Source organism: Trachinotus anak, unplaced genomic scaffold (assembly GCF_046630095.1).
Source record: "Trachinotus anak isolate AG129_WGS33_773 ecotype Australia unplaced genomic scaffold, CSIRO_AGI_Tana_v1 ptg000014l, whole genome shotgun sequence".
NCBI classification, from domain to species: domain Eukaryota; kingdom Metazoa; phylum Chordata; class Actinopteri; order Carangiformes; family Carangidae; genus Trachinotus; species Trachinotus anak.
Window position 1 is genome coordinate 3,003,794 of NW_027273865.1, and position 27,763 is coordinate 3,031,556.

The 27,763-nt window shown below is 42.7% G+C and overlaps 1 protein-coding gene and 1 long non-coding RNA gene across 3 annotated transcripts; one reads left to right on the forward strand and one right to left on the reverse strand.

Moving 5' to 3' along the window:
* Positions 1-122: 122 nt before the first annotated feature.
* On the reverse strand, positions 123-9,493 carry ostn (osteocrin). 2 transcript variants are annotated; one of them, XM_071496223.1, is made up of 5 exons: positions 9,350-9,493; positions 6,845-6,940; positions 3,632-3,858; positions 2,283-2,428; positions 123-2,196 (listed from the first exon to the last, which is right to left on the reverse strand). In XM_071496223.1, the coding sequence occupies exons 2-4, from the start codon at positions 6,938-6,940 to the stop codon at positions 2,341-2,343; spliced, it is 411 nt and encodes a 136-aa protein (XP_071352324.1). In that variant the 5' UTR covers positions 9,350-9,493; the 3' UTR covers positions 123-2,196; positions 2,283-2,340. The 2 variants fall into 2 exon arrangements, with proteins under 2 accessions (XP_071352324.1, XP_071352323.1); XM_071496222.1 differs by lacking the exon at positions 9,350-9,493 and having other exon boundaries at positions 6,845-6,961.
* Positions 2,698-6,964, forward strand: LOC139631733 (uncharacterized). Its single transcript, XR_011693444.1, has 3 exons — positions 2,698-3,070; positions 3,757-3,944; positions 6,829-6,964. It is a non-coding gene; the product is annotated as an uncharacterized lncRNA (long non-coding RNA).
* Positions 9,494-27,763: the final 18,270 nt, after the last annotated feature.

A 27,763-nucleotide genomic window follows, 5' to 3' on the forward strand; every position in this document is an offset into this window, starting at 1 on the left:
TGTTTTAACCTGTGTCAGGTGTATTTACCCTCCACTGTGTCACTGAGTATAACTTTTTATGAAATATTCATCAGTCAGATAATAGACTGCAACATTTGACCTTCAGAACGACACAGTTTGAGCACAGTGATCCTTTACTCTTTATTATGCACATTTAAACTCAAGGCAGTAAGAAGCATTTAAAAACAGAGTCAGTGAACAGGACTGAATGTCAACAGGGACAAAGTCGACTCAGTTTTGACCAGGAAACCTTACCCACTGCACCAGTGTGTCACAGCCGACACAGCCAGCCTCCGTCAGCCTCCGTCAGCCTGTAGATCTTCTATACGGTTCACGTCACACAGTGATGTGCTGATACAGCACTCGTATGAACATGAACCAACTGCTGACAGGAAGCTGTTGTTCACAGGAAACACAACACAATCAGGTGTGTGATGATTTTAAATGAATATTCTGCTTCAGCTTCCTTTTTAAAGGAAGAGTTTGTGTTTTTGTAAATACTCTGATTCTCTTTCTTTGTGAGAGGTGTTCAGTACAGAGCTGGGGTCAGGATGTGGTGAGCCTTACAGCATCAACACTGGAAGCAGGGAGGCACAACCGGCCTCAAAAAACACACACACACCTGACAACACCTCTGAAAATCGCTGATTAACAGTCAGTACAGATTAATACATCCATGTGCTAGAGCCACAGTGATTATTTGATTAATTGATCAGCAGAAAAACAATCAGCTATTTTTGTTATTTTTGGAGCAGAAATCACTGTTTTCTGAAACAGGAAGCTGCTCCATCTCTCACTGTGAAACTTTAGGTTTTTGACTTTTGGTCAAACAAAAAACATTTTAAGAAGTCATCTTGGAGCTCAGCTCTAAACCATGTCCTCGCTCCTGATCTGAGCTTCACACAGACATGAGACTGACTGTTCTTAGTGAGGAGGGAGACAGAGTCTGCACACTGGGCACTGCAAGCTTTGAAAAATACAAGACCATGATTCCACCTTGAAGTCATCATATTTTAGCAGGTTACAATATTGACTGTGTGACTGCCTTTGTTTTTCCTCTGATTTAAATCTCACCTCTCTCTGAAGGAAAGTGAAGCTGCAGTTCCTGTGATGACCACTAGATGCTGCTCAAAGAAAACTTCCTTAAAAACTCTAATATCTCTTCCCTGTCACTTTAAAGAGGTTTGGCCTGGACCTCATCATTAACCTGTGCTGCTGGTCAGCTGGTGCAGTGGAAGCGTCTCCGTGTCGTCCTGCTGGAAACAGACCTGCTGCACTGGAGCTGGAAAAATAAAACTAGAGACAGAAACTCAAGTCGTGTCATGTTTCAGTTCGAGGGTAGAGGCTGTGGACGCCTCCAGTCAGAGTCACAGGAGGGGAGGGGGGTGATGATGCATTCAGGTGATACCCTAAAAGAAGGTTTCAATCAATGGTTCAGTTGATTAAAAAAGTCAGCTGTCAAATAATATCTCTGCTGCAGGCTGGAAAGAAACTGAAATGAGATTTGTCCTGGAGTGGGATTTAGTTTTTAAGTCAAAATAAAATTTAGAATAGATTCAGATTTCTGAAATTTGCCGCCACAACATATTTTTAATTTACTGAAATTCAGACAAAACATTAAGAGGATCTGATTAAACCAGTTCAACTGTCTTAGTTAAAACCCAACTGACGTCAGTTTGATTTACCAACCGGCTAGGAAGCAGAATGCAGAATCTGATTGGTTAATGGACGGTGACATGTAGATGGTTTGTCCAATAATCTGCCAGGTGGTTTTTGAAAATGACCTTTTCCAAACAGTTTCCTTCCCAGATGCTTCTGTGTAACAAACATCTGACATGTCTGGTTAATTTCAGTATAAAATGGTAGAGAAACTAAATGGGGGTTTTGAATGTGTTTTTCTGTTTAAGACTTTGTGCTGCTGCGGACATAAACACTGATAAAATTGAAATGAAACAGTAAAGAGTTTTACTTTGTCTTTTCTTTGGTCCTGACTTTTCTGCACCTGTGATGAATTTAGTGAGCAGCACCTGAAGGCACCATCACTAAACGTTCATTGCTATGAGGGGTTTGGGGTTGGTTAGTGTCCAAGTGAACATGAAGATGGAGCATTGATGGGTGACTGGCAGGAGGTGGGCGTGTCTCAGCAGGTGACTGGCAGGTGGTGATTGGCTGTTTCATGCATCTGTGGTGAGTCCTCTGCAGAGAGAAGGAGACCTCAGTGAAAGGAACTAACAGCTCATTAAGTGCAAATTAAGCTGTGAATGAGATGATAGTTCCTGTACCTCTCCAGAGGGGGGTGCTGTGGAGAGGGGGCAGGCTGTCAGGGGCAGGGGGCGTGGCCTACCCTCTGCTGTTTGGTAGACGACTCATGCCAATCCGGTCAATGGGAGGAGGATTGACTCGTCGCCGTGGCAACTCCACCACTTTGCTACAAACAAAAAGGAAGACGAAGAGGTGAACAACACAGCAGTGGTAACAACATGCACACAACACACAAAACCTAAAGCAGGTTTGCACAAGGCAGCACATAGATGCAGAGAGAAGCCTGAGAGAAGAGATGTAAAACTACATTGAGCTGGTTTTTAGTTCTTCAAACCACAAATATATCTTCTGACAGAGATCAACACTCAGATAAAACACTGGATAAGTTAAAATATGGACCTTTCCATAATTCCATAATCTGAACAGGGCAGGAATAGAAATGTGCTCAAAAATGCCTTTTTTAATCTGACTTAACACTGACAGAAAAACAGTACAAAAATTCAGTTAAGACTTTATCCCTTGAACAACTTGTACATTGGATGTTTGTCTTGCTGCCAGTTTCCCCAGTGGCCAATCACGGTACTGCAACTAAACATAATTATAGTACATCACAGAGGTTTTTATGTGTGTGTGTATGTATATAAGTGGTGTATGATATGAAGTTTTCCTTGTTAAAAACATGACATCTCCACCTTCTCCCCCAGGCTGCGTCACCAACCAGGCATAACAGGCTATGGCTCAGGGGCCACAACAGGCCAAGGTTCACCCAACATCATCTGGGTTTTGCACCACTAAAGTAGAAGATCAGGTACAGCTGGACCGCCATCCTCCTCCATATGGTCCCAGTCCTGTAGAGACTCTGAACTGTTCCAGTTTACGTTCTCTTCACTTCTTTTAAAGTTGTTTGTATCAAATTGTTTCTATTTTTCTATCTGATTTATTTTCTTTTATAACTGAGACATTGTTCATTGTATGAAATGTCAGAAAATAGTAAAAATGCCAGTCTGAAATCCAAGATAACATGTTCCAGTTCTAAAACACAAAGATATTTGATTTACTTTCTTGTATGACACAGAAAAAGCTTCAAAAATTCCTGTTTGAGAAGCTGAAACCAACAAACAGATTGATTGAAGATTGTTCAGTTATCAAAATAGTTGCAGGTTAATCATCTAATCATTGTGGCTCTGATAATAATGTTGTCCTGGATCAGGAGCCTCAAACAAACTCATCATTAAAGGAAGGATGTTGCTATCATCATAGCAACACTCATTTGTGTTGTTGTCACAAGTCTTCCTCTGATGAGTTGTCTGATCTACCTGTGGGGGGCCACAGGTGTGTCTCAAGTGGTCTCACAATTGTCCTACTGCACCTCTGCTTGTTTGTTGCCTGTTTGGTTTCCATGGAGCTGACCGACAGGCGGTCCAGAGGTGCGTTGTTGCCGGGGAAACTCCTCTTCCTCTTTGGCTCCATGACGTCATTCTCCATTCTCACCAGGTCGTCCAATCGGAGCAGCTTTGCCGTTTGCTCCTCCCCTGGCTTCACCCCTCCAGGACGGAGCCGAAGAGCTGCCAGAGGCCTCAGCATGGGCTGGTCTACCTGCTGGAACACAAGGACAGGATGGATAGTCTACATGCTGAAGCTAAAACAGAATGGGATAAGTCTATGTGCTGAAACTGAATTAGGTGAGTTACATCTGTTTACAAAGTCACAGTTCAATGAACAAAAACAATCTCACCACAAGGCCCTTTAGGAACTGTTCTGGAGCTTTTAGTCATACCACATGGTCTTCCTCAGCAGATGGAGTTGCCCACTTGTCATCAAAATTTCCACGGTCACTTTAAAAACCTGACAACTGGGCAACTCTGTCTGCTGATGAAGACCATGTGATATGACTGAATGGTCTGGAACAGCAACTAAATGGACCTTGTGGTGAATTTGCTCCTGTGAAGTGCTGTTTCTCAGGCCAAGAATGAACTCTGTCACAGCAGTGTAATCAGTTATAACATAAGGACAGTTTGTGCTGAAGAACAGTGAAAGGCTGGGATAAGTCTATCAACATAATCAAGAGAAGGCGGGAGAGGTCAAGATGTGTTTATACACTGAAATAAAAGGATGGGATCGGTCTATATTGTGAAAACAAAGTCATATGGATGATCTATGTGGTCATATGTGTGGTATATTTAGTTTTCCATTTAGATAATTTAATACTTTTACAGTGGTCGTCGTCATGAATCCTGAGGTTACACTAACACTAACAGGATGATTTTAATTTACACAAAACACAGTTGTTCTGGTTAATAAACAGTTAACAGCTGCAGAAATAAGAAACTGTGCTGAAACTTCACCCTGAGGTCAAACATCAGTCAGGTTTTCCACTGCTCCATGTAAACGATAGAGAAGAGCATGTTCATCAGAGCAGGTTTGTAAAACAATATTTTTACAGTGAAAGTACCGCACAGTTCAGGCAGAGCTTGGAGGAGGTGAAGGGCTGCGTTGCAGGTTGGTGGGGTCAGTAAAAATATCTGCACATGTGTGATCTACAAGGAAACTGACTCATCTGTGTCTGTCACAGACTGTTTATAAACCTGGACGTAGGCTCTGGGTCTGAAAAGTGAAGCCAGTGCTGAAGAGCCTTAAAGCTGCATCTATCTAATGACCATCAGGGGGCGACTCCACTGGTTGTAAAAAGAATCTGATTGTATTGAAGTCTATGTGAAAATGTCTCTACTTCGCACCGACTTATTACCTCAGTAAGTGTTTTCCTGATGAGTTCATGGTCTCAGTCTCTAGTTTCAAGTCTTCTTCAATACAACATGATGTTCATTTTTGAAATGATGCTCCATTTAGGGGAAAATAGACCATAAAGCGGAGGATGCATTAGGGCGGGGCTACTGTGTGATTGACAGACTGTACCTGACAATCAGGATAGAGGACAGAGCAGGTCAGATCCACCCCTCTCTCCTCCTCAGCTCCACCTTCTCCTCCAAATATGGTTTCTTCTGGTTTCAAAAAACTAAGATGGCGACGGACAAATTACAAACTGGAGGCTTCAAAACAGCAGCTCACAAACCCGTGGGTGACGTCACAGTGGGTTGATACTTGGTCACAGGTCAGAAACTTTGGACTTTCTAGAGTCACATCAGCAGCATCACACTGGATTTTATCATCTGAGAAACATGTCGAGGGGTCAGACACTGAACAACACAGAGTCTACCTGTCCCCTCAGGTGCATTGGCTTCTGAATTTTAGAATAGATTTTAAAATTTTAAAGCTCATGTTTAAGACTCTACAGTCCCGGACATGTGCCGGGCCCCTCTCACTGATCTCCTCAGCTACGGTGCCCATGGGGTCTCCTCTGCATGGGCCTCTGATGAGTCGCCTTGGCTGGTGCCTCGCAGCTGACAAAGCTGTCTGTGAGCCTATATGAGTAAAAACTAACTCATTTAGTTTGGGGAGGGGCTATGTTTGGGGCTGGGGGATAGGAGGTAGTTCAAAATTCAGAATCATGAACTCTGAACATGAACTAGTCCATTTTAATCTGTTCAAACTGAACTTTGAGCTCCTGTGAGCCTGAACAAACCTGAATGTAGAGTTAAAATCAGCTGTCGACTCCTGACTTCAACAGTTACATCAGGACTGATATGAAATCCTCCAGATGTTGTTTTCTATCAGGGAGGCTCCGCACAGAAAACACTAACCTCAGCAGAGAAAAGCCACCCTGCTCTTTTCACTGTTTTCCTACGTCAGGACTCCATGTTGTGGATCATCTCTTACGTCACGACCCTGACAGCGAGCAGTTTCTGACTTCCTGTCCGCCCGCTGCCTGCAATGAGTCAGACGATCAGGTTTCCTCCAGACTAGACAGAGACCACCTCCAGGTTTCTGTCCTGTGGCTGGTCAGACCTCAGGGCCCTGATGTTACATCACCTGATATCAGCACAGGGGCCCTCTGAGGGAGGGGCCGTTTGATTTGGCCCTCAGGATGATTTGATAGGACACAATCTGATCTGCTGCCTCGCCGTCTGATCCTAACTCTGATCCAGATCTGATGACTCCACGAGTTATTCAGCTTCATAAGAACAAGACCACAGGCTTCACGTGAAATTAGTCTGAGTTCACTGTGGGTGTTCACAAACATGCTCTACATCTACAAACAAAAACTCCCAGCCTGGATACATGTAAAACAATGATACAGATACAATGTCAGTATCTTTAACATTTTTATATATATTATATATATATTTTAATATCAGTATTGTACATTTATATTTCAAACATCAGGCTTAGAAATCCCATAACTTTTCCTTTGAAATGTTTCTTCTTCATATAAATGTGTGAAGTTTAGGAGCGTTCATACTGAATCTACAAATGTTGTTTCTGTTTTGTTTTGTGCTTCGGTTATGAAACTAGTATTTGATCAGTTGGATTTGTGTTTCTATGTCCAGTGTCTGGAGCTAAAAGAGGCTAAAACAGCTGACAAAGCTGCAGAGATGGAAACGATTCTGAAAATGTTCACATCAAAATATTGATCAGTTCACCTGATCGATGTCTGTGTGTGTGTGTTAGTGTGTGTGTGTTGGACCTGAGGTCGCTGTTGGACTCTGAAGCTGTCGACACAGCAGTGCAGCACAGTGATGGACAGCAGGCAGGAGAACAGCAAACAGCTGCAGAACTGCATCTGCAACAACAACAACAACATGAGTCCATCACTGTTTCTACTTGATGAGTTGAGCTGATGATCAAACTGACTTCAGCTCAGTGTCTGAGCTGCAGAGCAGCGGTGAGTTTGTGGATCCTTGTAAAAACTCAGGTTTAGTCCAGCTCTGATCAATTACTACAACATAGGATGTAACTAATCAATCAATCAATCAGAAAGATCCTAACATGTGTCATGTCATCATTAATGTACTTACTGATGATGAATAACACGCTTTACTGTGTGAAGTAGCTCTACTGCTCATTTCTACGGTGGCCCAAAGAGTTCAATGTGCTGCAACTTAAGAAAACACATGCAAAATAGACAAAGCACTAACAAATTCAGAAAACAAATTCAACACAACCAAATACACAAATGCTGCAAGTAGCACAGATGACAACAGGAAGTGTGCATGGATCAGGTGCTACCTGCAGTGTCTGTGTATTTGGTTGTGTTGTGAGTATTTGCAACACATGTATTTTCTTAAGTTACAGTGTGTGGATCTTCAGGGCCACCGTACATTTCTCTCAGTAAAAGTATTTATATTTCATAAATATCTATATTATATTAATATAATCTAATATATAATATTCATAGTTTCTTGTGTGTTAGCAGAGACTCTGCTGCCTCCTCTGCAGGTGCCGTGGGGACACCCTGTTTTCAGCTGCCAGTTAAAGTCCAGGATGTCTGACTCTCTCAGCTGCATGTGAACCCAACAGAAGCTTCATAAAGAGCAGAGGTCAGAGGTCACAGACATCAGACCACACACAGGCCGTGTCCCAGTGGCATGTGTGCTAACACTATACATGATTTGCTTTATACTGACTGTCACAGTCATGTTGTGTTAGTGAACAAAACTCAGGTTGTTTGACTTGTCCAACAAACTGTGACCATGTTTATCTGAAGATGTGATGTTTTCCCAGATCTCCCCATCCACCCAATACCCGCCATGTTATTTGGATTTTTTTTTTGCAGCACTGAGTAGAGCTTCCATTTCCTTGGTGCATTGCACTGAGGGATAATGTTGTCCATCAAAAACCTGACTCCTGTTGGTCTGTGTACCGACTGATTATTGGTTATTAGTCACTTTTCCTGTGTGAACACAACAGACTCAGAACCTGCTGGAATCATGGACTAAAGATTTCTGAAGTTTTAAAGTTGTCTCCCCTGATTTGGAGTTGTCTCACACACAAGCACACACACACACAGAGCAAGACAGTTTTAGCTCAGCTGACGGCTGAAGTGTATTGTCCAGCAACATCGGCTAAATTTAGCATTTTCCATCCCTACAAATAAACGCCTTTTGACCGTCACATGCACGCTTGCTGCCGTGCACAGCCCTGCATTCCCCACTTACACACTCACACACACACACACTTTATTCCCTGCAAACAGATGCTAGGAAGCAGAGACACACTTGCCTTCAACTTCACACACATTCTTGATGATGCAGAGACTCTTGTGCACGCTCACACACTTGTACACAAACATCAGCAAACAGTCACACACACACGGTGAACTTCTCCCATTCGCACCACTGCTGATGCTGATGTACTGCAGCTCTCATTCATGCACATGTGAGGACACACACACAGACACACACAGACACACACACTCTGCAAATTCTTCCATTCACAAAAATACCCTGTTTCCTCCCTGCAGCCCGGCAGCAGACTGAACATCATAGATTAGACCCATCAGAAAACACCTGAACGCTCAGCTCCAGCAGCTTTTTATTTTCTCTTACAACCTTTAATTTTGGAGATTTTCCAGCCAAAAGGAAATTTAATTTAACAGCGAATTAAACCTGTGATCCACATTCACCTGTTCAAGATCTTAATCTGAAGCCTCATAGAGATTAAAGATATCTTTTTCAGGAGTGTCCTGGTTAAGACAAGCAGCAATAACAACATATGAACCTCAACATAAGACAGAGAACATAAAATACATCATATATCTGAAGAATTGTGAAATTACACAGAAGATTATGAGATCAAATATTTCATCTTAGAAGGAGCCTAAATGTCTCTTTAAAACAATCAAAGGCTCTGGAACCAAAAAAATAAAAAAACAAAAATTTAATGTCTCAAAACATCAGCAGCCAGGAGAGGAAACAGGCTCTGCAGCTGTGATTTGTATTAACTCTTATTTATTGATTTTGTTTGACTGGACAATAAAGACGAATTAAAGTAGAAACTTTTAGCTGCAAAAGGTTTAAAGCAGCAATAGATGTGTCGTGTGTCACCTGCAGGAGTGTGAACCTGTGCACACCTGCATCCCCCCTCACACACAAATGCACACATGCACACACACACACACACACACACACACACACACACACACACACACACACACACACACAGTAACGTGCCTGTGTAACAGTGCCTGTACCTTCAGTGTGGAGCTGAGTCTCTGTGAGGAGGAGGAGGAGTGTGTGTCTGTCCTGCTGCGTCGTCTCTTCTCTCTGTTTCTGTGTCTTGTTGTGGCTTCACATCAGGTTTTATAGCAGCTGCCTGGGAATCTGCTGTCCAATCAGCTGCCTCCGCTCCTGTGACATCACTTCCTGGGCTTCTTTTCCACTGTGTGTGTCTGACATTTCGTCATCAGGTCCATTACCTGCTAATGAAAGCTCCTGGGAGCAATCACACCTCCCCTCCACCTCTCGCCTCTTTTCCTCCTGCAGCTCACTTTTTAAAAATAAACACATTCATATCTGTGATGTCTTCCACACAGAGTCCAGACTGTCCAGCTGTCTCGCTGCATCTTAGTTCGATGTCTACTTTGTTTGCAGAAAACAAATCAGCCAGAGTACCGGGGACAGGAGAATGTGTCTCAACTGTATCAGTCATCTCAGCAAACTCTCAATATCAACTCTAATGACAACGAAGGTTCTCCAAGTGTTAACCTCGTCCTGACCAGCTCACTTTGTACAAACCTTCATCACATCTTGACCATGGTGGCGTCAGACCAAGTTTTTGAAGACGTGGACTGATACTGTCCTGAGATCAGGAAAAACAGGAGGACAGTGAAGACTGTGTTATGTCACATGAAGGTCTCACACTGACACACACATACACAACATCAGTAACCAGCGCTCTCATCCTGAGGAACCAACGTGTCCAACGAGCCGACAAACAGCATGATGGGTATGAAATACAGCCCTGAACACAGATGATCAGTACTGTATGAACACTAAAGCTCCACTCTGGGTCGATGGTTTATAGCAGAGCAATGCTTTGTGGAGCAGTTCCCTGTTATGACTTTGGTTTGTGCACAAGGTTACAAGGTCACACACACATAGACATGTCAGCAGCTCAACACACACTCCTGCCCTTTTTAAATGTGACAGTAACAACACTGTGCCAAGTAGCAACATGCAGCAACTGTAGGCTGATGTAAACGATGATGTTTTCTGAGGAAGGAAGCTCATTCATTAAATTCATTACATTAATTCATTTGGCAGATTTGTCCAAGGTGATTTATAATAAGTGCTTTCACACCCACTAGGAGGAGCTCGACATCATACAAACTGGCTGTTTCCCTTTTGAACAAATGACTAAAATTGTTCAGTTTAAATTACATCACATCATCACATTTGTTGATGTGAAGGAGGCTCACAGTTTGTTCTAGTCTGAAACAGTGAACGTTTCCCTCCATGGACAAAAAGCTATACTTTGTTATTTGAAAAGTTACATCAGCTGCTTCCATCACCAGGTAACCCTTCATCCACAGCACTGTCACATTAGCTCTGACAGGTAGGCAGCCACGCTTTGTATCTACATCAGTCAATGTGACCGTTTGTCTCAAATCACTTAAAGCTGCCTGTGGAGATTTATCCACCAGCAGAGCTGAAGAGCAAAGTTTTTCAGAGTGAACCCCTGGTTTGTAGAGAATGTCCTGTAAGAAACGAGTCCACAGGTCGTCTGTCAGCAGGTTATTATGACCCATAGTTAGGTTTTGTTGCTAGGCGACATCTAGTGGTCATAGTAATGATGACAGGATCAAAGGGAAAAGTGCGGTGACGTAGTTTATAGAGCGACAAAGTCCACGTCAGGAGGAGGTTGGGGTGGATGGATGAATATGACCCAGGAGAGCGGTGTTCGATTCCCATGTGAAAGTAGCAGTTTATGTTGTTTCTATTATCCATGACCGTTCATTGTTATTATTGTAACCATGACGACAAAGATCATCTAATGTTGAGGAAGTACTAATTTTAACCCAAACCACCATCTTTTCCTAAGCCTAACCAAGACATGACATTATAATAGTAACCATGGTGACAAAGGTTGGTACACTGCTGTTAGTACAGTCCACTTGTTTATTATTGTAACCATAACAACTAAGATCCAGTATACCTGTCGCTGTAGGGGCGCTGTTTCAGGAGACACTGCTGTGGGTCGTATCAGAGGGATGATGGTTGTTTGGTTTTGTTTGTTCTCGTGCACGCTCACACAGATGTGATCCACAATCCTGCAGACTGTCTGACATTATTCCTCTGATCTACAGGTGAACCAGGTGGACCCGTGAAGACCTGCAGTACATCACTTCAGCCTCCTCTTGATGGAGATGTAAATAAACAGGTCTGCAGCTTGGTCAACCACAGTTTCCCTGTTTCAACATGAATCTTGATCTGTTTCCGTCTTCGTTATAGACTTTGACCTCACTGATGATGAGTTTTCTTCCCTCTCGGCGATGAAGGTTTGGTTTTGTCCGGATGTTTTTTTTTGGTTTGTGTTGCTGTTGCTAGGATTGACAGGGTCCTCTTCCGTGGCGGACATCCCCCCGGGGCCAGACGACCTCTGTTCCCTCCCTCCATTCACTGAGGATGGAGGATTGGGTCATTGAGAAAACACACCTGGGTTAATAATAGTAATGACACTGCAGCTAACAGGCTAATAATGACGGAAACGCCCCCCCCCCACCCTCAGTCCACTCACCCTTTAATTAGTGACGACCTTCTCTGGTCACAGTGATGTCATGTTACCCCCTGTCCACCCCCACCTCACCCCTCTGTCCTGTTGCTATGGGAGCAGAACACATGGATTTAAGTAAAGTTGAAGCAGATAGATTCATGATTAGTGGCATCACAGAGGCTGAATGGAACAAACAGGATGGGAGCAAGATATACACAAACATATACACACAGCGTGGGTAGCACTTTGGCTGTAATAATAACACATACACACACACAGGCACACACACACTGGAAAAAGTGAGAGTGGAGCAGGATAATTGTGAATCCCTGCAGAGAGATGGATGGACAGTGTAGATCTGCGGCTCTCAGATCAGCTCTTCCCCTTTGTGTCTTTATTTCTGGGCTCCGCCTCTGATCACAGTGCAATGCGAAGCCTGCTCTACTTCTTAAGACACTGTGGGACATCACGCAGCACAGGATGACCTGTGACAGCTGAAATACAACTTCATACAAAAGCTGTGTAGTGATTTACTGGAACACTGAGAACGTGAAGATCTTTTTTATCCGACTCCAAATAAATAACATCAATAACCTTTGAAAACCTATTACTCCTACTGAACTCATTACTGTTTGAACAGAAGCTTGTGCTTCTGATTGATATCACAGTATCCTCTGCATCTCCTGCAGCGTGTTACATTTAGGTAATGTCCTGTCTCAGCCAGCTAAGTTAGCTAATGTTACCGGTTCTTAGGGGGAAACAGGTTTATGAACTACTGGCACCAACAGTTCCACTGAGAACTAGATTATTAAACCAGCTGCCAAAATGTACACTTGTTTGATGATTGTTGTAGTTTGTGGTATTCCTCCCCATATGTTGAAGAAAGTGCAGGTGGTTTATTTACACAATGCTGGATAATGAGTAGGCTACTATTTAGTTTAGAGAAGTGGTGGTGGTGCAGGTTTTGTTTATTTCCAGTGGGTTATTACCAAGTGGCTGCAAAAGCTGCAGCTCCTCTAATGACCACTAGAGTCTGGCTCCAGCAGTGAGTCAGTCCCCACAGACTCCCATGTTCAAATGTCCAACTTTACAGCAGAAAGAAACATGTTTACAGCCTGGTACAGAAACTGTTCTGGTCTCTAGAGCTTATTTCCTCCTTCATGACAACTGTACGGGCTGAATCTTATAGAACTCACCTGTTTACATGTTAAATGTTTTAAAGTTATGCATAATTGAGGGTGTGGCCTCTTTTGTTTTTTTGTCGTTGTAAATATGTTTGTATCTATATATTTAGTACATTATTATATTGTTATTATTTATCGTTCTAAATATTTGTTATTGCAGTTTCTTGCAGCTTTCCTGTTCTCTGCACTGCCACTTTGCTGCTGTAACACTGTGAATTATTTCCCCACTGTGGGACTAATAAAGGTGATCTTATCTTATCTTTGAGTGACAGGTGGGTGAGTGTATGCGCTGAAGTCTCAGCTCCACACACACCCCGACTCTTTGCCTGACAGTGGAGCAGCTCACTCTGAGCTTCGTAACCGCTCTTCAGAAACCTGTGGGTGACGTCCATCTTTATTTACAGTCTGTGGTTGTCATCATGTTTCCACACCAAACACACAAGTAACAGATCAAGGTTATTATTTTCATTAGAGAGAAGCTGCTCATGGTTTAAAGGTTTCATTCAGTGGCGTTCTGGTATCAACACGAGACGTGAGTTATGATGGCACTGTGGCAAAGAGTGAAGAAGTTTGTGCACATACATAACATGTAGACACTTGGTCACCCCTGGTAACACCTTTAACAGGTTAGTGTCATTTTAAAATGAGAGGCAACATATTTTTTAAATTAATGAACTGCTAAATTTATTAACAGCAGCATAGTTGCCAAGTGGTGGATGGGGTGAATGGTGGATGTTTGCATGGCTGTCACACCAGAGACTGGGGTTTGCATCTAGACTCCTGTCTGTGGTTTAGGCAACAAAAGTGATTTGGTTCAGGTTAGGGAAAGATTGTGGTCTGGTTTAATACAGAAAAAGTTCACAATGAGTTCAAAACCATGATGGGTCAATACATCACCTGACAATGTTCTGTGGTCTGCTTGACTCATACAACAATTTTCAATACAGCAACACTGGAAGTCCACTGGACCCTGGCTGTTTAAAAATGACACTAAACTGGTACTCGTGTGACACCATAAAGACCGTGCTGACTGATCTCACACTAACTTTGCATGTTTGGTTTTGAAACCAATGTTACAGCTGCTAAACAGCAATTAACAGCCTAGACACACATGCATCCAGCTCAGACACAATGTCTTCCATTAATATTACTTTTATTGAGATTTGAATCTCCATCAGTTGATATTAAGGCCAGAGCTCCAAGGACAGCAACTCAAGTTCACCTAAAATAAGGAAGAGAGTTATTGGCAGAGTGCAAATAATACAGTGACAAACAGGGAGTCATCTACTGAACCCTGTACAGCGCATGAACATGCTCCAGTGAAGTGAGGTGTTGGGCACATAGATATTTGAATGTTGTTCAATGACCCAGCAGGTAAAACTCCTGAATTCCTGAGTGAAAAAAGACAGTGTTAAAGATAAAAGACTCTAATAAACAATAATAAACGATACATTGATGTCAAAACATATCTCTACAACAACCGATCCTCCATCGTCTCACTGCTCATGACTGAGCAGCAGTGTTTGATAACATTAGATCATATATGACATTTTATATTGGTAATGAAAATGACAAGCTAACACTGGAAATGAAAGAGTGTGCTATCAGCTAGCTAACATTAGTTAGCTTAACTGTAACTTTTTTTTTTAAATCATTTTTTTGGGCTTTTTGTGCCTTTATGATAGATCAGTGGAGACTGACAGGAAAGGGGGTAGAGAGAGGGGAATGACATGCAGGAGAGAGTCGGACCGGTCGGGAGTCGAACCAGTGACTGCCTGCCAAGAGCGTCTTGTGCTCAACATGGTACGCGCCCTAACCACTCGACTACCGGGCCGCACCAGCTAAACTGTAACTTAAGGCTAAATTGAGAAACTAGCTAGCGTTCATCTATAGATACTTTACATAATTACAGCTACTTAAATTTACTTACAGTGTTTTAATTTGTCTGTGTGATGCACTTGAGCAGAGGCTTGAGGATAGAGCCAAATCTTAATCGGAGGGGTCAGACTCACTCAGCCTCCCCCATAATTTGAACCCTGGTTACTGGGACCAGTAACTGTAATTCTAATCTACTTGTTACAGTGGAATTAAATCACATTGTTTCTACTTAGAAAATGTAGCTGTGTGCAGTAAACCTAAGTTTAGGATTCAAATGATCCCCTTTGAAACTTAGTGGCAGTGTCACAGTGTGGCCTGGTTTCTGGGGTTGACTCTGCAGACCCGTCCTGTCGAACCCTCTATCTGTTGTAGCTCTAATAAAAACCTGTGTTCAGTTTCCTGGTGTAAGACCAGCTCAGTCAGCTGAACACTGTCAGCTCTGCTACTTCAGTCCTGTGTCTCAGTGGTTTGACTTGGCTTTACTTTGACTGGACAGGAATCAGGAGAGGTTAAACTGTGAAGTCTGAGATCACATGACCGGCTCTTAAGGTGAGGAACAAATACTGCTACAGGTGAGTCATGAATCTGGCTCTTGCTTTTTGGCTTTAAATTTGGACTGGCATCTGCTGTAACATCACTGTGGCAACGGGGAAACACAATCACCAATAGCAATGGCCATGGAGAGGACATGTGGCGCCAACATGGCTGATGAAATGCTGCGGCAAACCAGCATCATGCCCAGGAAACGACTCCCTGTACAGCCATTCATGAAGTTGAGAGACACCTCTTCTCCTGTGTCTGGAGACACTTCTTCACCACGTTTAAAGGACAACACCTGTGGTTTTCACAGGTGAGGAAGGGGAACAATGGGGAAGAAAACCCTTGTACAGTTCATTAAAAAACAAAGTTAAATCTGTCTTTGCCAGCTATCTAAACAAAAGAGATGTTTGTTATCAAAGAGGAAAAGAAAGGGTTTCTCATGTGTTTCCTGCAGGTCTGGACCCAGTAGTCCTCCAGTCCCCATCCTGTCAGTCCGCCGTCATGCTGACTCTGCAGGAACGATGTAAAGCTCCAGTTGGCGATCACAGCTGATGATTCACAGAGATCAGGTGACTGAGATCTTATGATTGAAGCTTCTCTCGGCCAAATCAAGCCTGTAGGATTCCCTTGGATATTCCCTGCCGTCCTCCGTCTATTACCTCCAGCTTTACCCGACCTCACTGTTTACTCAGACTGTTTTCCCACTGAAAGCTGAGATTTAACCCTCTCTCACTTAAACACAAATTCCCTAATATCCTAACTGTGCATTAGCAGCCTGAGAACCTAAGTGCGTCTGTACAGTTTCAAAGGTCTGATTGAGACAGGACCTACTTTTTTATTGCTGTTGTGTTTTAACTGCAGAAAACTGACTGTTCTCAACAAGACAATTACTACACTTACAGAGCGAGGCTCCAGCAGCTGTATTTCCAATGTGAACTCCCAGAAGGAACACAACACTCTGTGTTCCCACTGTGTTTCCATGATGGAAAAAGGGAGAGATACATCACTGGATTTCTGGATAACAGAAACTGTAAATGATCAGCAGTGTAGATGGAATTCCATATTTATACAAGGGGAATACAACTTTAGTTAGACAGTGCTACATATACACACACCACCAGAATCACACTAATGGAAGAGGTGGTCAGGTTCAGGAGTTAGGATGTGTCCATTCAGGGACAAAAATGAATAAATTGCTGTTTTTCTGCAGAGTTGTCTTGTATTGATGCTTTATAATATGAAGGATCAGTGTGCATCAATCCACAACGATCAACACAATGTTAACTGTCCATTTCGTCTTGTTGCCTCAGGTTCAGTGATACTGAACCTTTAGGTTGTGTTCAGACCTAAAGAACCAGTCCATTGGTGTAGTGAGAGTGACCACATAGAGGGCCCACGTCAACACAATGAAGGGGCGTTTCACTAAGAAGTCGCACAAGGCTCAACTTTCAGCAAGGTGCAGCAAAGTTGGGACCAGGTGAACTAAGGGTGACAAGGCCTTTTCTGTTGTTGCTTCCCTCCTCAGGAACTGTCTACCATCCCATATTGGAGAAACCCCCACCCTAGTTCAAAATACTCAAACTTCACCTGTTCAGACTCATACCCCTCCAACCAACTGAATGTAAGATAATTAATGAAAATATAAAACTGTTTACAGTTATTGTTACAACTTAGGTTTTCAGGACCCAGATGTAGACACAAATGAAGATGGTGCAGTTTAAGGATTTATCAAACAAGAAAAACACTGCAGCCTTACTTGAAAGTGAAACAAAATCAAATTAGGGGGTGCAAGGACTCAAACGTCCAGAAACAAAAGCAAAAACTCAGGAACAAACACAAAGAAGCATCAGGGAGACTAAACAGATCAACTGACTGAGACTTAGATACATAAGGAAGGCAGAGGTAACTGGGAACAGGTGAAACACATCAGGCAAACAAAGTGTGTTCAAATTCAGTTCAGTCTCCGAAGGTGTGGCCCTTCGTAGACCGTGAAGACCAAACTGAAATGAGACGGTCTGGCCTATGGAGACTTTCTGCTTTGCGTCACCATCTGCAGGGTTTGTTGCCCAGGAAAAGAAGGACACATTTCTTGGCCCGCATTTGAAGGAGCCTTTGAAATGGGCCAGCCTCGTCATGCTGTTGTGACACAATTGGTCAAATGCAGCCTCCATAGGATGCAGCCTCTGAGCTGGGACACAGCTAACTAGAGAAAGACAGGAAGTAAACATCCAAGAGATACAAATGGTAAGTAATTTCAAAGTAAAAGAAGAGATCATAGATACCAACTCCAAACAAAGAGACCATGACAGTTATTACACAGCAGCATCAGGATTATAAACCATGTCCTGTAACCACTAATGTTAAATGTTCCACACTAATCTAACGGGAAAAAGCTCAAACCCAACTTGTCTCTGCATCAAACAGGCAGGAGAGACATGTGAGGCCTAGATGATCCTAATTAAACACACTGTTCACACAGGGGGGCCCTGATCCTCAGGAGCAGACACACAGAAGTCTGCTGCTGATTGACGGATGACAGAGTCCTGCTGCTCAGTGCCAAGCAGTCTTGAGTCAAGGTCTAAGTTTTGATTCTAGCTGAAGAGTGCCAATGTGCCTTTTAGCATGACACTGAAGCCCTGCCCTGTTTGACTCTATGTGCAAGTCTCACAGCTTCAGGACCTGATGTGGTTTACAGATGACGCCTCTGCAGACAGGAGCTGCTTTTTTCTGTGCGTCTGTGAGAATGAAAGCTGCAGGGTGCTGGACAGGCCAATGGAAAAGGACAGATCTATTTAACACATACAGCTGGTGGGGTCATGGTGGGGTGGGGGTGGGAGTGTGGGGAGTGGGGATTCCCAGTTTCCAGTCTCTAATCTGCTGGAGCTCCTTCACACTCACATTTAAATCTTGAGTCATGACTTCCTGGTTGTGACTCCCCACCCCAGCGCAACCCGACCCTGTGAAATCCATCAGCTGCTGCCGGAAACTCTCCACTGACACCAACCCCGGAGAAGCTAAAGGGAGACTTCACCCAAAACTGTTTCCCTCCTGGTGGATAATTCTGGTTCAGTGCAGCAACACTTGGGTCAACACCTCTGGTCCGTCAGTAAAAATCACATGTAAGTTAATATCTGTTATCAGACGAGCAGCCAGGCCACAAACAAACTAATGGTTTATCCAGATTATCAAAACCACTTTATTTGGAGGTGACACTGAAGGTGAGTGCACCTGACAGGTCTGTCATCGTACAGGTACAGTGTTCAACTGTGAACCCAAAAGCAGTAAGAACAGTAGAAAGACAGTGTGTGAACTGTGATGGATGTTTGGGTCATGATTTTACCGTCTGCCTTTGTTTCCTGTCACAAACAAGTTTGTCTAACCTGGTTTGTCTCCAACCTGTTTGTGCGTCTGAATGCTCGTCTTTCTTCACCCGTCACGTTAAGACTCCGACCGAAACCAAAACGATCCTTTAAGGCCTTTTCATACCAACTTTACTATTAACAAATTAAATTAACATCACGTTCAATTTGTCACATTTTCCTGCTCTGAATCATTGTCTGCTGTAGATGGCATGAAAAACAAAGTCAAATACAGTCAAAAATTTTCAGTGTGTTTTATATCAAACAAAAGGTTCAATCAAATTATACCAGTAAGAGAGACCTTCTTAAGGTGGAATATGACAAAATAAACAAATAAATAAATAAAAGAAATAAATCGATTGATTGGTTAAAAAACAAATATATACTTTGGGTATGATCTACGAAAGAAATCTAACCCTTTGGTGCAGAGCAGCTTATTTGAAATACAGTGTGTATTGAAAATATCTTGATATGCAGGACAGATTGCATACGTACCTACCTGCCGACCTACAGACCTACATGTTTACCTACTTACCTACATCCCTACCTTCCTACCTAGCTACCTAGCTGCATTCCAACCTACCTACATATCTAAAGCTAAAACTAGAGGTGATAAGGGTTTTGCAGTCAGAGCCTGAAACTCTGGAACAAACCAGGAGGAAATTGGGTCAGCAGAATCAGTGACCTCTTGTGTTTTTTGGATTTTGTTTAATTATCCAGATTACTCAACCCCTCAACCCTTTATGTTATGGTTTTATTGATATTTACTGATTGCCCTCCTGCTGATGACACTGCCTTGATTATTTGTACTATAGTACTAAGACATTTCAATTGTATTTCTGATTTGCTTGTTTTTAACTAACTTGCTTTATAAGAACTGCATGTTTTATTCTGTTGCTTTGTGTAAAGAACTTTGTAACATGGGTTTAGAAAAGTGCTCTAAATTATTATTATTATTATTATTATTATTATTATTATTATTATTATTATTATTATTATTACCTACCCATCCATCCACAGTGAGAAAGAATCCTGATCCCTGGAGGATGAGCCCTTCTATATTTCCTTTCCTTTAGCACCACTCTGAGGACAAACCTTGTAGCTCCACTGTTGAGACTGAGATGAGATAAATCATCAGGATGTTATTTGTTCTTTCATATTGCAGCTGTAATGAACTCTGCAGACACTAGCAGGACTTCACTGAAGTTACAGTATTACACTTCTTTACTATTTGGATTTTGCCTAAATTTAGGAGAATGGTGCACATCTCTGCTGTGGCCTCACACTTTATTCTACATTTTATCATTTGGGGAAATGATGCATCTGATAATGTGTCGGCATCTGGATGTGGTCCAGATGGAGCAGAAGACAGAGGACACAGGACTGTTGTTTCTGCTGCACCAGCTGCTTCACATCACACACATTATCCTCATTTTCCACCCAATTAACCTGTGTGTGTGTGTGTGTGTGTGTGTGTGTGCGTGTGTGTGTGTGTGTGTTCAGTAGCAGTGTTAATGAGCCATGTGATTGGCTCATTACCAATTAAACAAACAAAATGACACAGTCAGCCAATCAACACAAAGAAAACATAACTCTCTGCTGTTTTCCCATTATCTCCTTGGAGTGGAGGAGCTGCAGTAAAAACTCAATGACAAACACTTTAGTTGTAGTTTGGTCTGCTCTACTCTGTTGAGGGAACTGAGCCTTCAACTCTGCGGGGTCACAGATGTTTTCTTAATGCTCCACTGGGTGTTTACTGAATTATGTTGAACAAATGTGATAAAAAAATTTGACCAGAACAAATACCAAATCAACACTTTATAGCGACCAAAATATGGATAAAGAAAATTAACAACATTTAAAGTCAAAAGAAATAAACCTTTTCTCACAGCTGTGGTTCCAGCTGTAGCCACAGGGTGGCAGTGGAGTAAAAGAGAAGTAAACTGGTCTTCACTCAGGACAGGGAGCAGCAGACTGTCTCTCATGTTTTGACCAGACCAGAGTTCATGTGATCAGATTCAGGGACTATGATGGTTCATGGATTTAAAGTGCAGAAGTGAAACAAATACCATTGTTTTATATTTCACATTACACCTGGGTAGTAAGCTGATTTAAATTTCCCACTCTCAATATTTCACTAGAACATAATCAGAACCTCCAGAACCTCCTAAATCTCGCAATTCCTTGAAACTACCAATCAGGACCTCTAAATCCTCCTTGAAAACAATTAGAATTTCTACAGGGAGCCACAGGCATCTTGTCAAGAACCGCTTAAAACCCCTTAATAAAATGTGAAACCTGGACAGTCGTCAGGGATCCCTGGTAACCCCTGGAATTTCGACATAAACCTCCTCAGTCCTTCTCAAATCTAACTAAGAATCCCATTAAAGGATGTCTTAATGTCTCAAGATTCCTTACAACTTTCTCAGGGACACTTGAACCCTGCTAAGAACCTGAAATGTTTTACAAAACCCCTGGAATCCCTTATTGATAACTCTGAAACCTCAGAAACCATTTCAAAATTTCCTCAAGACCTGCAGAGCTCATTGGGACCAGACACCCTAAACCTCCTCATAAGTAAACCCTAGAACCTCCCTGGCAATCACTGGTAACCCTGGTAACGCTGCACAAATCCCTGAAACCTTCTATAAAAACAATTTCCAGAGAAAAACCTTAGTGCTGCCTCCAGTAAAAAATAAAAAAAATGAAATACAACAAGAACAACAAGAATACACAAAGCCAACTTAAGAACCTCTAAACCCTCACCAAGAGCAATAACAACTTCCTCAGGGAGCCCTTGAACTCTGTCAAGTACCTCTTGAAACCCCCAAATAATACCTGAAACCTCTCCAAAACTCCAGAAAACACTTTGACAACTCCTGTACCCCTAAGATCTCTTCCAGATCCACTGGACCTCACTCATTCTCCCTTAATAAAAATGACCCCTTTAAACCTCAGTAACACCCAAAATCTCCTCAGGGACGCTACAGTCCTCTTAGAAACAACAAAACCCTTCTCAAGAATCTCTTAACCATCTCAATAATACCCTAAAACATTTCAAACCTAACCTAACCACTAACCCACTTAAGGACCCCTAAAACTATCTTAATGGCTCCTAAAACCTCCCTAAAATGTCCAAAACTTCTTCAAGAACTCTTTATCTCCTGTAAATCTTTTGCAGAACGCAATTAACACCCAACAGGATTCCTTTCTGTTACTTTCCTATTATCCAATTTCTGTCCCTTTTTTCTGGTCTCTGTGCATTCATGAAGTGTGACGAGTATGAATTTTTCACTCTGGTTAAAGCAGTTTTAAATTTGCATTGATTTGTCTTTGCCAAGGGGTGGCACAGTGGTGCAGTGGTTGGCACTGTTGCTCTAGTGTGCTGCCTCTTGGAAAAGACAAATCCATCCACAGCAAGAAGGTTCTGGGTTCAAAGCCAGGATCTGCAGCCTTTCTGTATGGAGTTTGCATGTTCTCCCTGTGCCTGTGTGGGTTCCCTCGGGGGAACGCCGGCTTCTTCGCACAGGCCAAAGACATACACATGAGGTCAATTGGTGATTCTAGAGCGTCCATAGGTGTGAATATCCCTATTCGGATAAAACTGGATGACACTTTGGGGGTGGGGGCAATTCAAAGAATACACAAATCTTGGTAGAAACAAACTGCAACATTTATGCTCATTAACATTTTGGATTATAGATCTGATTTTGTCAGTACAGTGTTTTTTTGAGTGATTCTTTGGACACTTTGAAACTGTCTCTCAGAATTCTTCAAATGGAAAAACTGACTGACAGCAGTTACACTTTCTAAATCTCTCAATGGCATTTAACCCCTCTGTGCTAATGCACTAATCTGTTTCATCAGATGACACTTTAAAGCTCAGTCATCTCAGTGATAATCTGATGTTAATGTCTCTCACCACTTGATGTATTTGTATCTGTCTGACAATCTGACGTTGACACGCAGTCACCGTCATGCAGTATCTGTTTACCTGTAAGTCCGTCCGTTTAAAAAGGTACAAGTTGAAATGTGGTCTAGGTAAAAGGCAGATAAAAGACAGTAATCAGCATGTCAGCAGGCGGTTAGTGGTTCCTGGCAAGAGATAAAGGCGGCAGACTGATGTGAGGTGGCAGCTGACAGTGAGAGTTTGATGGACAAGTCCTGCCCCTGAGTTGTCCAAGCCATGTGCAGGTTTTTAACGTAAAACTGAAAAAACTTTGATGATGCTGATGACACCTGGCTGACACCAGCCCACCCTGCTGGGATTAGAAAGATGACACTGCTACAAACATTTAGAGACAATGAATAGATGTTTAAAGCCAAATGAAACATGAGAAGAGCTTCTACCTTCTTCCTGCACAGTTACAGTTACAAGGTAAATGAGAAATGAAACAGAAAGAACTTGTATGTTTTTACCCTTTAATTAGAATTCATCTACACTTCATATTCCTATTGATCATTTTCCAATCACCCATCAGTCTTTTTACTTCATTTCTATATAAATCAAGTTGCTGAGACTAGAAACCTGCTGCATAAAGACAACCCACCACTGCTGAGGTCTTCTCAGGGACTGATGCGACTAATACTCAACCCAGGACCCACACCATATAAACTGAAAGAGTGTGACTGTGAAGGACATCAGAATAACATGTTACTGTTCTCTCTCTGTGTTTGGCTCAGTTGAGGTCCAGCAGATTCTGGATCAGCTCTAATTAACTAGTTGGGACTTTCACTGGTTGAGTTTTGTTTTCAAATGCATTTGCTTTAAACCTGCATCAGCTGATTTCTTCCCACCTGGTGGCAGCTGAACAAACTGTAAACACAACATGTCAACATATCAAACAGCTGCTTATTACATGATGACTCATGTGTTGTGATGTCTGTGACACCTGATAAATCTCAGTCCAGTGTTTCCTCTTTTCGCTCTGTGTTTGATCTCCACCAGCTCCTGAAGGAAAAATCTGCCTCTTTCACTACTAAAATTTCCACTATGTCCAGCAGCTGCTCTCTGACTGAGTCTGTCTACTGTTTTCCTGCTCAACAGGTAGAGGACAGAGGCTTTTTTTCTGAAACAACACTATTACCCTTCTTACACCAAAATAAGCAGGTATAAACAGTTTTTTTAAATGTGGGTAAACCTGCTAAGAAACTGACTCCTTTTAAACTGCTAGCCAAGTTTGTGTTTTACAAACCCAACACACAACTGCAGGGAGCAATGTTAACATATGAGGTTACAGAGCACACACACAGACACAGGGGAGAAACAGTGCACTGCTGTGCAGACTCTCATCTCTGGGTTGGAGCTCCTGTCAGTGTCGCAGCCTCCATGTGAGAGATTACGTGTTTTTAAAATTTGTCTCAGGGCTGCAGCTCATCATCCCCAAGCACAGTGTAGCTGTGGTGGTTCTGGTTTAACAGCACCGTGCTGGGCAGGTCACAGGTCTGAGTACAGTGTTTGCTCTGAAAGACATTACAGCATGAAGAAGGGGAGAAAATATGCATGTTCACTCAGGCGTTAATATCACTGCTGATTGGAGCCAGAGCTGATAAATACCTGCCTCTACTGCAGGAGTCACTTGACTCAGGTCTGATTCCAGATTGTACCCTTTTCCACTGCTGACAAAAGCCTGATGTTTGAGGGTCCTAACGGGTTTTTAGTCCAGTGGAAAAGAGGCTAATGACAGCAATGAGTAAAAAAAACCTCATCATACCTGTCTGAGTAAGTCTACAAAGTGTCTGTAACAAGTTGGTCTAGGGAATTTTTTAACAGACACACACACACACACACACACACATATACATACACACACACACATGCAGCAGCAGCACATTGTTGACAGCAGCGTCTGTCACAAAGATCGACCTGTAACAGGTCACAGTCCAGCTCCTCTTCAAGGACACTTCAACAGGACAGATGGCCTTTACTGTCACTGTGTGTGTGTGTGTGTGTGTGTGTGTGTGTGTGTGTCTGTGTGTGTGTGTGTGTGAGAACTAGGATCACACTGTGAATACCAAGTTTGTAACAAAAAACCTCTGTAAGAACCACATTTTTGCCAGATACTTGATAATAAGGAACAGTTAACACACTGTGATGCTGTGTGTCATGGTTTATTCACTCATTCTGAAAACTTTAGAAGTTCAGGCTCTTCTCCATCATCATCATCATCATAAGGAGGCATCTGATTGGTCCAGATTCATCCTGCAGCAGGACAACAAGTCCAAACACAGAGTCATAGAGAACTATCATCAGAGACCAGAAGAACCAGGAGTCCTGCAGGAGGTGGTCTGGTCCCCTCAGAGTCCTGGTCTTAGTCTCATAGAGTCAGTCTGGATCACATGAAGAGACAGAGACTCTGAGACAGAAGAACTGAGGCAGGTTCTCCAAGAGGCTGGAACAACCTACCTGACAAGAACCTGAAGACCTGAGAGCAGGTGAACTGAGGAGACCTGGAGCTGGTTTAAAGGCAAAGGGGGGTCACAGCAAATACTGGTCTGATTCAGGTTTTTACTCTTTAGTGAACTTTGGATGAAGGTGACTGAGAAATAATAAATTGTTTCAATGAAAAAGTAAATAAAATAAATAAATCAAATCTTAATTGATGCTCATCTTGAACTCTAATTGGCTGCAAACTGAATATGTGTGTGTGTGTGTGTATGTGTGTGTGTGTGTGTGTGTGCTATTGGCAGGTATCTGAGGACCTCATTGATGCCAGTGGCCCCCTGTGACAGTGGAACTGTGGAAGCAACACTCTGATTGGTGAATTTTACTCTGGTCTGAGCGTGCTCACTGGGGACACTTTGGCCCTGCTACATTGCTACGGTGACAAGAGACACTGCGACACTGCTACTGAACACAACCCTGCTCCAAACAACCCTCCCACACACACAACATTGTAATAACCCTCACAAAGCAGAGTCTCTGGTCTTTGAGTGGGCCCTTGGCATTGGCTCCTGTATACTTGCCAACAGTAGTAACCCCCTGACCACAACACACACAGAGACACACACGCACACACACACACACACACACACACACACACTCCACTATTATAATACTGTCCCAGTGCAACAGTAGCACGCAGGAAAAACACTGTAAGCTCATCAGTGTCATGAATTTATAGAATGTTCCATCACTCTGGTTGATTGGCTGTAAATTTCTGTTATTAGTCAGACTGGCTACGGTGGCAAGGCTAACAAAGAGTCAGGATCACAACAAGAGTAAAAAATTACTTTACTGTCATTTTAAAGGCATCGTACACATCTCCACAGCAATTCAATTCAATTCAATTCAATTCAATTTTATTTGTATAGCGCCAAATCATAATATACATTATCTTGAGGCACTTTACAGGGTAAGGTCAAGACCTTACTTTGTTATAGAGAAAAACACAACAGTTCCCACAAAGAGCGCTTGGTGACAGGGGGGAGGAAAAACTCCCTTTTAACAGGAAGAAACCTCCAACAGAACCGGGCTCAGGGTGGGCGGCCGTCTGCCTGGACCGGTTGGGTTTAGGAGGAGAAAAAAAGGGGGGGTGGGGGGAGGAGAGAGGAGGAAAGAGAGAGAGAGACCAGGAACAGCTGTATAGGTAATGGTGTTATCAATAATAATGACAGATAACAGTGGTTAATAGTAATGATGAGTAGTGGTGGATCTGGATCCTGCTGCTCCAGAGGCAGAGAGACCTGCAGAATGAGGACAGAGAGAGGGAGAGAGAGGAGAAGCACAAACTACGGGAGAGAAAAAATACAAAGTTAATGGCATAAAGTAATCGAGAGAGAGAGAGAGAGGGAGAGAGGGAGAGAGGGAGAGAGACAGAGCCCAGTGCATCATGGGAATCCCCCAGCAGTCTAGCTCTATAGCAGCATAACTAAGGGATGGGTCAGGACATACCCGAGCCAGCCCTAACTATAAGCTTTACTAAACAGGACAGTTTTAAGCCTGATCTTAAAGGTAGAGAGGGGGTCTGCCTCCCGAACCCACACTGGGAGCTGGTTCCACAGGAGAGGAGCCTGATAGCTGAAGGCTCTGCCCCCCATTCTGCTCTTACAAACTCTGGGAACCACAAGTAGACCTGCATTTAGAGAGTGAAGTGTCCTATTGGGAAAATAGGGAACTATAAGCTCTTTAAGGTACGATGGTGCCTGACCATTAATGGCTTTGTAGGTGAGGAGGAGGATTTTAAATTCTATCCTGGATTTTACAGGGAGCCAATGCAGAGAAGCTAACACAGGAGAGATGTGATCTCATTTCCTAGTTCCTGTCAGTACTCGTGCTGCAGCATTTTTGATCAATTGGAGGCTTTTTACTGAATTTTTGGGACAATTTTTAGGTAACAAATGCATGAACTAGCTTTTCAGCATCCTTTAGATACAGAATGGGTTTGATTTTTGCAATATTGCGCAGGTGGAAGAAGGCTGTCCTAGAGACTTGCTCTATATGTGAAGTAAAGGACAGGTCCTGGTCAAAAATGGTCAAGGTGATGTCATCCAGAGTCAGTATATTATCACATAGTGTATCTCTGAGGTGTTTTGGGCCAATTACAATAACTTCAGTTTTGTCTGAATTTAAGAGTAAGAAATTACTGGTCATCCAGGTTTTTATGTCCTTAAGACACACCTGAAGCTTGGCTACCTGGTTAGTCTCACCTTGCTTCATGGATAAGTACAGCTGGGTGTCATCTGCGTGACAATGGAAATTTATCTGGTGCCTCCTAATAATGTTTCCTAGAGGAAGCATATATAGAGTGAAGGTATTGAAGTAGTATTGAGGTAGTGAAGAACCTTGTGGAACTCCATGACTGACTTTTGTGATGATAGAAGAGTCATTATTAACATGAACAAACTGGAATCTATCTGACAAATATGACTTAAACCAGCTTAGTGCGGTTCCTTTAATGCCGACCATATGCTCTAGTCTCTGTAATAGAG

Coding starts and splice junctions, on each gene's coding strand:
- ostn (XM_071496222.1), bottom strand. CDS start 6,961: ATGTTGTTGTTGTTGTTGCAGATGCAGTTCTGCAGCTGTTTGCTGTTC. Junction 3,859..6,844: donor GAGTCCAACAGCGACCTCAG/GTCCAACACACA, acceptor GTGTTCCAGCAG/GTAGACCAGCCCATGCTGAG. Junction 2,429..3,631: donor CAGGCAACAAACAAGCAGAG/GTGCAGTAGGAC, acceptor TTTTGTTTGTAG/CAAAGTGGTGGAGTTGCCAC.